The sequence below is a fragment of the Anabas testudineus genome, chromosome 12 (genome assembly GCF_900324465.2).
Source record: "Anabas testudineus chromosome 12, fAnaTes1.2, whole genome shotgun sequence".
NCBI lineage: Eukaryota > Metazoa > Chordata > Actinopteri > Anabantiformes > Anabantidae > Anabas > Anabas testudineus.
Window position 1 is genome coordinate 4,247,854 of NC_046621.1, and position 14,810 is coordinate 4,262,663.

Below are 14,810 nucleotides of genomic sequence, written 5' to 3' on the forward strand. Positions count from 1 at the left end.
GCAGCCACTCACTAATGGGATGTTAGACTTGTTGCAAACAAGGGAACGTCAAACACAGGAGGGCTTCACCACTGGTGAGCCGCTTTGCAATGCATTTCAGTGATGAAAAGTGAGAGAGGGGGCATAGGAAGTGAGAGGGGAGGCAAGCCAGAGAGACAGGGAGAGGGGGGGGGGAAGGGAGCGAGAGGTGCTTTTTAAGATTTCATGTTCTTCCCCAGCCCCCACAGTTTGCAGATAAAGGTTGCCGTTGCCAAGGTGACTCGACAGAGAAAGGGAAAGTATCTGGCTGTGTTGTGCCTGTTCTTGTGCAGGGAGCTTAGAAGCCAAAGGCATAGATAAGATGATTTCAGTCCCTCCTCCACACAACAAAAGCTGTACGCATGATATACTGCCTTAAATACCTCAGGACACTTTGGCTGCTGCATTCACTCCAAAGCTGCCTAAATATGTGAAACATGCAGCAATAAGAAGGCACCCTATGCTGTGCTGAAACAGCTTTTCCCTCCTAAATCTGCACTAATACATGTATGCAGACAAATTATCTCTGTGCAAAAAAACAAGGCAAAGGTTTACAGTCAAGAGGAAAAAACTCTTATGTTTATTAGCCATGAATTTCACATTGTGAAAAAAATCACATGTACAAAATAATGCCATAAAAATAGAAAATAAACTCTTACATGACAATAAATGAAACAGATGCACACTGACAGTGTTTTCTGTCTAATTTACATCATTATGTGATGCAGGATACTGTGTTCCAATCTGAGTCGGCTGAATTATCCAGATAAAACACAGAATAAGAGGAGGCCAAGAGTAGAAATGGGAAATGCCACTCAGCAATTAGGTGCAAATTGAAGGGGCATTCATTACTCGCTGTTGCCAGGGAAACTTGTGTACTTTGGGAAAGAAATGCTCTTATCTGATTGGTGAGGCCAGAGTCTCTGTGTTCAGCGGTTGGAGAAGATCAAATTATGGAGGCACAAGGGTCTCCACAGAAGTCATGGACCTGCATATAAAAGGATGAACTTTTGGATGGCCTAAGGAGGTGAGCCAGTAATTGTAGGGCTGTTGATCTCCACAGATTGAATTTGATTCATGAATGCACATGGAGGGACATACAATACAACAACAACAAAAAAACATATTCCACCAAAACATTACGTCTTACATTAAAATTCAATGACTGCATTAGTATTCTATTGTAAAATGTCAATGTTCAGGTGACCCGAGACAGACACAGACAAAAACAATGATTAGCATTACCAAGTATTTCACATGCAAGCGTTTAAGACATTCTCTCTTTTTGGTCTTTTTTTTAAATGTGCATTATTGACACTATGGTGAAAAGCACTGCGGTGTCTGCCCTTATCAATGCACAGCTTACTGTATTCAACTCTGTCTCAACCCAATGGTGAAGTTGACTGTGGGTTAACACCCTAAGGAGCCAAGTTAGCGCATTTGAAAGTCTTCCAGCTGTCCCAAGGACAGCTGCAAAGACCACTGCATTCTTAACCATGTCAGGGTTACTCTGCGATGTCCCTGATACTTAGTGTGACTGGGTCACACACTGCACCATTCCAGCATACTTATCATTCTGTTTTATGGTTCGTACCGTTTTTGTTGTATAGTTTGAACCACACCAGGCAGGTTAGAACCCAAGTTACAGCTTAAAGAGAAACTGTTAGCAGTAAGATTGATATTTCTTTCCACCTCATTCAGTTTTCGTGCTTGGGCAGCAATCTTTAGGCCTAAACTGCTTCATCTGAGCCATCTTCCATCTATGCTATCCAAACCCTAGAGGTGAACCTCTGTCTCCTCCTGGGAAAGACTGAAGTGTGCAAAATGCAGCCCAACTGAGATCAGATAAAACACAACACCTGGCCTGACATGCATGACATAACCCAAACATACATTCACATATGAATGCAGGCAGAGAAGAAATAAATAAGATTTAACATATTAATAGAACAGAGTAATCATTGCCATATAAATTAAGACTACACTGCAGCAAGTTTAAAAAGAAACTGATTAATTCTCAGTTTAGGTTAAGGTGACAAGATTTCTGTGACCACAGAGAAGAGTTCATGCCATTTTAATGAATCACTATGAGTGGACATGCTCTAAAAAGGCTTTAGCTATGACTCAGCAAGCGAGATGCTGCTTTTATCAGAAGAACAGAAGCACAGCCGGTCTTTTACAGCATTTAGTGTACAGCTGAACGTGACAGTGTTCTTTCGGAAGCGTTGAATCCACGGAAAACACTGAATACTGCCGCTGTGTACACTGCGTTAGTTAACTGGCACTCAGCGGACATTAATGCGTAGCTGCGAAACAGCAAACATGTAAGGTCGTGACCCAGAGGCACCTCGACCCCCTGACCACGCACAGATGCCCTCCATCCTCCTCAACCTCAGCTGGTGTTGGTCATCAACACCTCGTGGCTTGCAGTGACAGCAAACTGCCAAAGCCGTCATAAGAGGAACACTCAAAGGTTATTTCTGTGTCAAAGCTGTTAGATGCATGTCTTTAAAAGAAGAATAAAAAAGATACAAGAGGTCAAATAAAAGAGCTTATTAGAGGATAGGAAGGCGGGAGTTGCTCCTTCATTGTGCCTTTTATAAATCAGCCGTGCTCAGTCTGATTTTCGTTCTGTTCTACAGCACTCCAATCATTACACTCTCCCTCCTTCAATCTAAATAGGACATCCATCATGCTATACATTGCAGTCTCTGTAAAAAGAGCATTTTTTCCTTTTTTATTATAGAGAAAAATAAAAACGGCAATACAGATCCTCACAAGCCTGTCATGAGTAAATGGGGAAAAATACAGATTGTGTGATATGTTTGCAGTCCATAAACGGCAGCACAAAAGCCTGATATGCCAACAAGGTTGGGGTTTGTGCCTCATATTAACAAGCAGCAGTTTGTTTGGTTTGTTTGCGTTAGCTACTGTACTGTATTTCTGAGCTTTCCAGTGAAGTGGCCAGCTGCGTGCGTCTTCGGCATCTTTGCAACATCAAAATGAATGCGGTCGCCTGTACATCACTGCTCAGTGTCTCTTTTAGAGAAATGAATGTGTGCTTCTTCACAGTTGGACTCCAGTAGATGATGCAAAACAGGGAAATCTGTGGAAAAGAGGATAACAACTTGTTAAACACGCTAATAAGATGTATAAAGATGCCCTGAAACAAACTCTGATTAACAGCTGAAATGTGTGTTTTGGACTTTTCCATGTATATAAGACGCTTAAAACCAAAAATGAACTCACAAAATAACCTAACAATCCTTTTGTATTTGTTTCTTTGGGATGGACAGAGAACCTGTTTGACGCCCATATCTGAAATGATTTTGTATTCAGTTAAATTATATTCACTTGCTGTGATATAACACAACTCCAGCAGTAACTGCAGCATAAGTGACAACGGGAATTCAATTACACCTCTGTTACAGTCTGAACAAGACAAAAACAAAAAACTATAAGAATCTAAATGACTTCCTGTATTACATTACAATTGACAGGCACAGTATTGCTTATTTGTTCACACACTATCTCTGCATCTATCTACTATGTTTCCTCAGTAAAGTCTGGCTTTCGTCCAGCTTCTTATCTCCCCCACAGCCTGCTACACTTTTCACATCTGAGAGCATGTTACGCTCAGAATTTCATTCTGACCTTTCCAGTTTTTGAAGCTTTTACTTAATATGTACTTATCTGTATTGCACAGATGGTCACAGGCCTATCAGCCTTGTACGTGTCTAATGTGGATGTAATATCATTAGCAATCTCTGTCTCTTGGAGGTGGATCTTCCCCTTACTGTTCTGTGCTGGAGGACATAGATGTGATGAGCAAACAAATAAACCTTGAAGAGCACTTTCTACCCCGTTGAAATCTGATTAGGAAATTGCAGATTAAAATTCAGAAAATGACCAAAGTACTGGATCCTAAACTAGTTTGTTGGTAAAATTCAGTTGCATAAGATTATAGTTAAATATTTAACATTGTTATAGAGCTTTCATACAGCAAAACTACTGTGTGACTTGTTTGTGCTGTTTTTAAAGGGGAACACTCTTGAATTATTCCCCTGGGAGGAAAAACTAAGTGAGAACCTTGTTTTTCTCACACAGCTACAATATCCTTCTGTGAGGTCTAACGCACTTCCTTCTCCTTTCATTCCTAAACAGTCAGCCTGTCTTTTCCATTCCTCCACATTTTTTCTTTTCTCTGCTTTCAGTGAGAACACTGTCAGTAGCCATGACAGGCGGGCACACTAAAACAAAATCTGTATTAAATCAGTGGCAGACTTACATCCTTTACTGAGCAATGTGTTTCTCAGAGCTTAGAGATGTTCAAACCTTCAATGTAGTGTAACGTTTTCGAGATGAGTCAGAGAAGAGAAAGGGAATAATAAGTCTTTAAAAATATTTCATGTGGTAGAGAGGAAGAACATCACAGTATCACAGCAGTGAAGCTACTCTGTGCTGCTTCCTGGCATTATCAAACAGGAGTCGGTGCTGGACAGCTGGGGAGTCAAACTACGTCTTCGCTTTCTGAGGATCTGAAGGCTGCCTGCTAATACAGCAAAATGAAAAGGACTTCCTGCATGGCTATGCGTGGCCACATCGGTGTAGGGTTTGTGCAATGTGATGTGACTGTGACCCCGCAGCTTCCAGAATTCAGCAAGATCAGGTTTGCCAGCTGAGTAGCCATGCTCCACATATGTCTTGCTTGTTTATCATCAGAGTGGGAGAGCAGGGTTAAACCGAGGCCAAGAAGACAGAGATGGGGCCAGAAGAGGCTAAGAGGCTATGTTTGACAGCAAATTTTCAGAGCAAGACTACACTATTAGGGATGGTTTCACTTCCCCTGCTGCCACTATCAGTCACCTTTATTTGTAACTGATGATGAATGCCTTTCGACACCAAGTAAGTCGCCGGCTACCTCCATCTCACCCAGCGTAAAGACCATAACCTCATCAAAGGAAGGCGACTCAGAGTGGATTATGCTCGCCAGGGTGTTGTTGCCTGCTGGCGTGTGACTTGTCTAATTGGCAGACCCGCTTTCCCTCTTAGAGTGATTTCTCCCACAGGAGCAATAAAAGTATCCTATTCTCTTTCAATTACCCTTTCTGTCCTTCGGCCCATCCCCACAGCTACATAACTCACTTAACTAATGCACACAAGTCCCTATCTACCCCCCCCCCACTGGTTCACCCTCCCACCACTAAATCTTCCTCCTCTCCTCGGCTGAGATGACGACCTAGCCTGTCACAGTTTCCTTTTTCTGAAAATCTAAAAGCCGCAGTTAGCTAATATTGCATGTAACAGACTTTCGACCCAACTCGTTGGCAGATGTAGTTATTTACATTTTCATAGTTCATACTTTCTACTATTAATTAATGTTTAACTTTGCAATGTATGTTTGCCAGAGCTGATGGAACACTTCCAAACATGTTGTGTTGTGTTTATGTGAAAAAGACATATCAGCAAGTGCTGTATATTGTTAGATATTATTAAATTAAAGATAGGACAGATGCCTATATTACCTACAATGCCTAACCCAATGATTTTCAACTTTAAGCAAAGATGACAAGCACCTTAAGGCAAAGAGACATGAAAAGTCAAACTTACCTCATGGAAAAGATCTATGTAGTTTAGAAGATTTGGGGCTCAAGCAGGCAGGTGTTTCCAGGTGCTGACGAAAGCAGTGGGAATGAGTGAGTATGGCACAGTGGTGATGCTGTTCCAAGCATCCAGTGTAGGGTCGTAGCAGTCCAGAGTTTTACACCGCTGTGTGCCAAAGTACCCACCCACCACATACAGTTTGTTACCAGATGCCACAGCTTGGCAGCTCATTCGCTTGGCCGTCACATCGCCCACTTTAGTCCACTGGTAGCTCTCGCTGCTGAACTTATAAGCTGAGCATGCTGAGAACTCCGTATCCCCACCCATGACAAAGATCTGGTTTCCCAGCACAGCAGCAGCTGTGTAGCGCCATGGTTGCGGGCAGGATGCGGGCACAGTCCATCGATTCTCCTGTGGATCATAGCATTGCACCTTGGGCAGCTTGTCATGGGTGACGCTGGTTCCTCCAAAGGCAAAGAGTTTGAGTTTGACGCTGACAACTGCTGCATTGCTCACGCCTTCTCTCAAAGGAGCCACCATGGTCCACTTGTTTGCCGCTGGATCAAACTGCTCCACCTGTTTCAGAGACACTGACGGAGAAGCTGGGAGGCAGCCTGTTGCTGCGGTGTGACCTCCTACTACATATAGGCAGTGTTTCAACTCTGCTGAACCATGGCCAAATCTGGCAATGAGCATGGGAGCAGCTTTGGACCACTCCTCATGGACGGTGTCGTAGACCCATACATCTTTGGACACACCATTTTCAGAACCTCTCCCACCAGTGATGTATACCTTACAGCCAATGGCACAGGCACTGAACTCTTTCCTGGGGCTGGGGATGTCAGCCTTGGGGATGATTTCTTTGGCCTTCTGGTCCACCAGGTACAACTTGTCACACATGAAAGTCTGCCCTCCCAGAAGAAAGAGGGCATGGCTAGTTTTTCTTGGTCGAGCACATGGGCTGTTAACAACTCCATCATTCTGCAGGATCTTCAGCTTGCAGCGGATAGCTTCATCCACCAGCTCCTTGCTCTTGGGCTGGGCGTTGATCAACTCTTCTGTTGAGACATTCTCCATTAGGAAGATGGCGGGCAGCAGAGCGAGGCGAACTGTCCTCAGGAGCTCTGGAAGGTGGCAGTGTCTCCTCTCCAGGTCATAATTGATCCAGTTAAGGGCAGCTTCATAAACCAGTCTCTCATCTTCTGTCTCTAGCTCCTCGTGTGACAAAAGCTGCACCACCATATCTTTGGGCAGTTGGAGGAAGTCCTCTGTCTTGCAAATAGCAGGGAAGTTGCTCAGGCACATGCCCCAGGAGAGCTCTGACAGCTTGGTACACTGGTGGGCGTCAGACAGCAACAACATGCCAAGGCAGTTAGATGGATGAAGATTTCTCTCTAAGAATTCAGCACAGGCATCCCGTATGTCTTGAAACTCCAACATGTCCCCAGCCTCCAGTAGTGATTCTGCGTTCTCCTCATTGATGACCACTCGCGATGAGTATGCATAATCCAGCAGGAGCTCTAAAACCTCCGGATGGATGGAGTCACGAAAGTCTACCTCACTGGCCTGGCTCTCCCTCAACCCACCGCTGAACATGGCCTCGAAGTAGCGGCTGCAGGCAGCCAGCACAGCACGGTGGCAGGGGAAGGAGCGGCTACCGGCATGAAGCAGGACATCTGTGAAAAGCCTCTGTTGCCTTAGTGAGTTGAGGTGCATGAGGACACTGTCAGCATAGGAAGACTTGTGGAACAGGTAGATGTTCATCGAGCCAGTGCTGGCTCGTGATTTTCGGTTCTCATGGACGCACACGGACATTTTCATTGAATCCTGCAAGAGAAAAGACAAGACAAATCTCTCTTGAATACAATGCTTTACTAAAAGTTTACATTTGAGCGGAGACAGGTTCTCTTTGACTGAATGTGAAACCTAATTTCCTTGCTACATCAAATAAAGATGGAAATAATTTTCGATATTCAATAAAGGAATGTCTTTGATGTGCCAGCGAGACAACAAAAATAAGTCTGCTGTTAAAAAGATGAGTCATATCAATTATGTCTGCTAGCTCTTTATAACAATTGTGAGCAGACCTGAGAGTTTAGCATCATAATAACAAGTTTCCCACAAAGAGGAGGACAGCTTTCAGTAATAATATGTCTGTTGCTGTCAAGAGAAAAAAAATAATTTGAGTGTTGAGTGAATATATCTATTATTCAATCTCTATTTATTTCAATCCTCCAGTCTGCCCTTGAACCATGGCTTTTTTAGATATTATTTCTACCACTTTTTTCAGAAGCTCCTCATTGCACATAATTCAGTACAATACACATTGTGATATTATTTAAAAAATACTACAGTACTGTAGATTTAGCAGTTTTCTGTCAAGTAGTAAATTGGCCCATTTTGCCCCACTAAATTGCATCCTCTGCAGTCACTGCTATGTATATTCCCACTGCAAAGTCAGTGCAGAAATATTACAAAGGTCAGGCCTAATATTAGTGATTTGATCATTTAGATGATTTTTTAAAAAGAATATTGTAATCCTTTCCAAGAGATAAAACACATTTAACACGTTTAACAAGTTATGAATGTCAAGTGGAAGACAATGTCTTCCCTGCAGACATCAGAAAGATTTTCCCATTTCAAGCAGTGCTAATCCCCTTCTTTTTGAGATATGATCATTTACAAGTAATTGTCCCTTTGTGGTGATCTTTAAAAAAGAGGAAAATAAAAAGACAGCAGGACAGTTTGAGGCCTCAAAGAAATTTACTCCACTACCCTTTGAGAACATCACAGCTCACATCTTAACTGTCCTTGCCCTGTCCTTGCTTGGAGCTCACTTTCATTCCACCCAATCTCTACAAGCCAAGTACCTTCTGCACTATTTCCTGAGGTACTCAGTCCCTATCTGACCTAGTAAATTCACATCTGACAGATTCTTCGACCAGATATTTTCAGCTCTGAGTCTGCTCTTGGGTCTGTGGGTCTCAGTGAATAATTTAACGAGTTACAGAAGACTGCTTAATCTTAAGAGTAAACTTTAAGGCCAGCTGCACTGCACACAGCCTTTTAGGAATCTAAATAGGCTTTAGGTGCTTGTAGCATGTCTGTAGATTCAGCATTGACAGCAAACGGCTACAGCTGTGAGACTGAATTTTGTCTGTTGCTATGAATTCCAATGATGTTTTTAAGGCTAAAGATGAAAACATCCATAAAAAATTTTCAAAACACTCCTCCAGAATAACCTATTCCTCCACAAGCCATTTATATGTCCAGTCAGAAACACAGTGATATAGCTGACTTCCTTTATAGCACAACACAGACACTGAATTTATGTCTATTTTGAATGAACTTTGAGTGTTTTGATCAAATGTGTTGTTTATTATATATGTATTTGAATGACTGATGTCCTGCTGACCACTGCTGCCCTTTATTCTCTGGCAGTGTGAAAATGTTTTTCAACCTCCAGGTGGTGAATGTTTGATACTGAGGAAAAAAAAAAAAAGATTTTCACTTCAAGATTTAGAGAGTTCAGAAGTTCCCATGTGTTAAAAATGATTCTACTACGACACAGCGGTGGAAAGGAAAGGACATTTTCCATTTTCTTTAAGTTGCATCACCTGCTCTAAAATCCTCAGAAGGGAGTCTCATGAATAGACAATCAAGCTTGAAACCTGCAGGTACATATGACAGTCCCCTGGAGCTCCCTGGTGAGCAATGTCATTCACACCTTTGACGTTAACTGAAATCTATTGTTCTTCGTCACAAACTCCATAATTAAATTCCAGTTAAACTAACTCCCCAAACCAACTGCAACTGTTTTTCTTTGAAAAATGGCATTAGCCAATTTAAATATGTTGTCAGTGCTACTGACACTGGGGCTAATACTCCCTGCAGCCCATTTTACATAATGTACTTGCATTCCAGCCTTAGGTTTTAAAACTGGAGGCTGAATGAGTAAGAAGGCAAGAATGAAAAATAATCCATTATGTTATGTGAAGAGCAGAGATAAGAAATTACCTGTGTGACTGCTTCATAAAAGACCTGCATCCATTTGTTTTCCAGTGATACATGCCTGCCAGCTAAATACACTGTCTTAAAGTCACAGTTTGACAGTTTGAGAAATGTGTTTATTCATTTTCTTGCCAGGAGTTAGATGAAAAGATCAATAGCACTCTCATTCTTGCACGCTAAATATGAAGCAACAGCAAGCAGCTTTACGCAAAGACTGGAAATGCAGAAATTAGCTAGCCTGGCTGTGTTTAAAGATAAAACCTCTAGTGAACACATTTTACCTCTAAACAGAGCCAGGCTACCTAATTCACTTATTTCTAGTCTTTATGCTACTTGAGCTGCAGTTTTCCCTACGGGCAGTGGTATATTCTGTATCTATTCTCTGTGACACCTTATTACAAGTTAGTACAATTACTCATAAATGCTTGAATGGACCAAGAGAATAAACAGTCTCAGAAATGTTATTAAAAGTAAATAAAATATATACTGTACAAATGTCTCACTGACAAAATGCAACAACTGTTAACTGTTAAAGGAAGGTAGACCTGTGAAAAAATGCAAGAGAGTGACATTTGTACAGCCTTCCAAGTCATATTTTGCAATACTAACCAGGGGAAGAATATTATTTATCACAGCTTGATGAAATGCAAAACCAAATGCATCTTTGGTTTAACTGGATTTATTGCATTCCAGCACAGAAGAAGAAACTGGCAACCTGTCCTCTTTTAGCCTGTGGCTATAATGAGAATATTCTAGCCTGCTCTCACCTCACCACACACAGAGTACACAGCACTTGCACTGCAGTTCATGTCTTCTAATTGGAAGCTGTAAGCAGCTTGACTATTTGAATACGTGGCCTTTGCATATGTTATTATTTAGCATGTTAATGATTATAACTTTCAGTATAGTCCAGGTCTGAGGCTCAGGAGCTGACGGGGAGATAAACACTCGGATTAGTCATACAGTCCCTCAGTTGAACACAATAGAGAAAGATGATAAAGAGACCAGTAGTTATTATTTCAAATGACGGTATGCTCATATCAAGGATATTAATGATAAAATCATTCAAGAAGTATCAAAACAAATCTGCATTACAAACAAACGTAGCTGAAACAATGATAAGAGCCATATGTCACAGGTGCAGCTCTTTTTCTGTTTCTGTTATTTCACTTCTGGAGGATAATTTAATATCTCCCTTGGTCAGTTATTACTCATAATACTATAATCGTCTACTACATTATTTAACATTGTAATGTTTTCCATGCATGAGCGCACTCACACACACATACAGGGAGTGCAAGTAAAGCTGAACAAAAGACCAGCAGCCAACCAGATACCTATTCTATTTGCATTTTAAAGGATATAGCCAGAATTGCCAATCAGGCCTGCAGGGACTGAAAACCCCTGTGTTCATACATTTGTAATTTAAATAAGAATTTGTCCTTTGTTATACATTAACTCAGTTCAATGAGGATCTACTAAGAGAGAATAGTTTAAAATATTTTCAGGGATTCTTATTAATATTCCAATTTACAAGCAGCAGCTCAGGTTGTGTGTGATGTTAAGATGATTTTTGTAAACAACCACATATCTGTTTGTTTATCAACACATGTAGCGTAGGCTATTGAGAAAATCAGATTACAGTACTACATGACTAAAAGTTGGTTTGTACAGTAAACAGGTTACAGCGAGATGATAAACTCTGAGTGCAACAAATCGTTCCTCCTGATAATTATCCGATGAAAGAAAAACAAAAACAAAAAACAAAGTCACCTTTTCTACAAGTAAATTTGGTGAACTCCCAATGCTTACAAATATTTTTTTAATTACCTTAAATATATATATACACACTTCATTATTACTACAACTCGAACAAAACGAGGCACGTGTGAAGATGTGCTGATTTCCTTTGTCACATCTCGGTTTTTAGTGGAAGCAACTAAATCAATTAAAAACATTTGTTATCAGATGAATCATTAATGAAAATAAGTGATTGTATAAATGATCAGTGCTCATGATATTATAACTTGCTCCTGGTGTCTGATTGATTTCACAGCCTACTTTCTGTTACAGTAACAGACTTTCACACCAACGTACCCAGAGAGGAAGCAGTTTGAGAGTGTGTGTGTGGTTGTTTGGACGGCTGTGAGAGTTGTTAGCCTCATCCCCTCACAGAAAACAGATCGGCAGACATCAAACCGGAAAACATACACTACATGCCACACTCAGAAAGCACACAGGAAAAAAAAAGGCATGCACATGCAGCGTCTGGACTCTATCTAAGGGCCTGGCTGGCTGCAGTCTGTTTCAAATCATTGCCAGGTGTTCATGGTCGACCATGGAGTGAGGAAGAGGGATGGGAGGGAGTGATTCAAAAGTAAACACCAGGCTTATGTAGGCCAACTATATACATCTCCACTTGGAGAAAAAAAAGCAACAAGATGCAAAACAAGGGGGCAGACCAGCAGCTATTGATCTGCATGTCTGCATCAATCTTCATCTGTATATATTCAAACCAGCTGTCCACAGATACAGACTCACATCTGAGCGAGGTTAATGCTGTTTAAACTAATGCCCTGTTACTATAAAAGGAAATTAAAACAGCAAGGAGAGCATGTCGTTGAGGATGTCGCTTCTAAAACACGTAAAGCATCTTGAGCGTGCAGCAACAGCGTGGTGAACACCGAAAGACACAAAGGACTGAGGGGAGGTTAGAAACACATTTCATGACAATTTAAAACATACAGTGCAAATAGTGACCTGTGCAAATTAGAGCAATATCATAATACTGATAAAATCAATTAAAGCAACAGCAGTCTTTTGTCTGATAACCTGTTTCTGTTGCGCTTTCTTTCTGCTCCAACGCGGAGTTTTCCAGCATCAGGTGATCAGCATGGGATGCAGCACTTGTTAGAATAAAACTATACTAGCCTGTAGGAAGGGGATTTGTTTTTTAAATGTACCTCTTTGGGTGAAAGCAGGAGTTCAATTGTGCCCGCAGTATCCCTCGAACATGCCACTTCTGAAAGAGCCACGATGCAAGCTTTGCGCTCGGGGAGTGTAAGAACTCCTTGGTTATTTCCAAAATACTGGAGGACACTGGCTCAGGCCGATTTCCTCCACCACACCGGGTTGTCTGCAAATCTCCGAAGTGATAGCTGTGTGTATATTAAGGCTCCGAACACAACACACTGACTTTAACGCAAAGGATGAGCGGAGATGTGCGGACGCGTCTCTTCAGAGGACGCAGCTCTGCTCCTGTGTGACGCTCCTGCTCCTGCGCTCCCACTGAAAATCAATGGGTGTGTTTACAATGAGAGGGGGAGGACCGACACTTCGTGCAGGAAATGGAGAGAGAGAGAGGGAGGAGGTGGAGTGTGCAAGAAGGAGAGTTGGTTTCCCAACACACACACACACACACACACACACACACACACACACACACACACACGTATCTACACTTCAGATTTATGTACTGTAGACTTAGGAAAGAAAAACAAACAAACAACTTTCAGTTCTGTTCACTTTTATTTGCAAATATAAATCTTCCAGTCGTGGAAAATATAGAACTCCCATCATATTTGTGTATAATATAAATTTATTATAAGTTGAAACTGTTAAAATTATCTTTACCATGACCAGTGACAACATCTAATGAGGTTCACGATTTACTGCATATACCCTACCCACCTGTAATGTTACTGTAATAGCTGATGATTCACACTAGAATCATCTAAAATCATCTAAACTCACCACATCTCTGTCATACTCCACTTTACTGTCAATATATATATATACTGGTATTTCTGGTTTAAAGCTACACATGGGATGCACCCACTGCTGGTACACAGGAGCTGCTGGCAAAAGAAAACCCACTCCTGTGATCAGGGCCCAAAGAAAAGTTTTGTTTTTGTGGAGTTGCACTTAAAAAACTACTTATATTTAAAAACAATACCATATAGGAAATGCGAGTCCGAGCTGCCCGACACTGAACACCACAGACAGAATGTACAGCGAGTCCTATAGGATTATAAACACATTGTGGGTTTTGGTTGGGGTCGCTGGGAACGGGAAGTCCAATTTTATCCCTGGACATGACTCCCTTGTGTGAGTCACATCTGTGGTGCTTGTTGACGGTACTTTTGGCTGTGACTAAACTCTTCATTGGACCCTTGAGGCTATAACATTATTACTTTGTTTGGTTTTATGTGCAGTGAACTTGTGTTGTGGTGATTACAGAGCAGTAATCTGGTTTCTTTTTCCCATCAGCTGTTTTTTTCATGAAAACAGAATAACACTATTACTACAGCATTATATTAAGGGTAATAGAGTACACTGCACCCGAGAGAAGTGTTTTTAGTTGGGAATGAAAACTCATTTTAGTAGACAAGGTTTTATTTATGTATGACAGGAGAGACATCTAGTGGACAGAATATGTGCAAAAGTTTGAAAAGGGGGAACTGAGGGAGTTTTACAGACTTTGGTTCTATAACATGTTGTGTAATTTATTCATTTTAATATATGCATAGCTAATTCATGAATGACAAAAGTGCCTTTGTAACTGTGAAGAAAAAATCTTTAAGGCAGTAAGAGCTTCATATGTGACATGAGAGACACCTGGTGGACAAAAAGTTGCTGGGTCTAAAACTGTTTATTGATCCTTTCAGTAACTTCAATCACTACATGAAATAACACAGTTACACCTGCCTTAGAATAAAAATATTTTAAACTCACAAATTACTTATTAAACTCTCAACATTTGTCAACTGTGTTGTTTTTATTTATGGGAAACATAAACTGTATTCATCCTGTTTCGGTTTATTCTATCTCATGGAAAAAGTAGAGAATGAGGAAAAGGTTATGATCCGATCCAGAAGCAGTGAAATAAAAGTAAATACAGGGTAAGCAACCTCATTCTTGAAGAAAGGAAAAGTTAAAGCTATAACAAGCTGCACAAATTAAAAAAGTGCAGATATCTACTTCCACCTCGTGATGAATCAGTCATGAGAGAAGACAGATGCTGGAAGTCACAAGATGAAAATTGTTTGGCTTGTTCAATGTGACATTTTCAAGAAGTGAGGTTTGCAAACATCTCTTACATCACGTTGTTTCTAACTTCTCACTGTGGTTTGGATTTGAAAGATGATGGACATAAATGATTAGATTATCAATATCAG

At 41.1% G+C, this 14,810-nt stretch overlaps 1 protein-coding gene across 1 annotated transcript; it reads right to left on the bottom strand.

The window, feature by feature from the left end:
* Positions 1-568: 568 nt before the first annotated feature.
* On the bottom strand, positions 569-12,909 carry enc1 (ectodermal-neural cortex 1). The gene is made up of 3 exons (XM_026355411.1): positions 12,597-12,909; positions 5,629-7,449; positions 569-3,124 (listed from the first exon to the last, which is right to left on the bottom strand). The coding sequence occupies exon 2, from the start codon at positions 7,441-7,443 to the stop codon at positions 5,668-5,670; it is 1,776 nt and encodes a 591-aa protein (XP_026211196.1). The 5' UTR covers positions 7,444-7,449; positions 12,597-12,909; the 3' UTR covers positions 569-3,124; positions 5,629-5,667.
* Between the last annotated feature and the right edge of the window lie 1,901 nt (positions 12,910-14,810).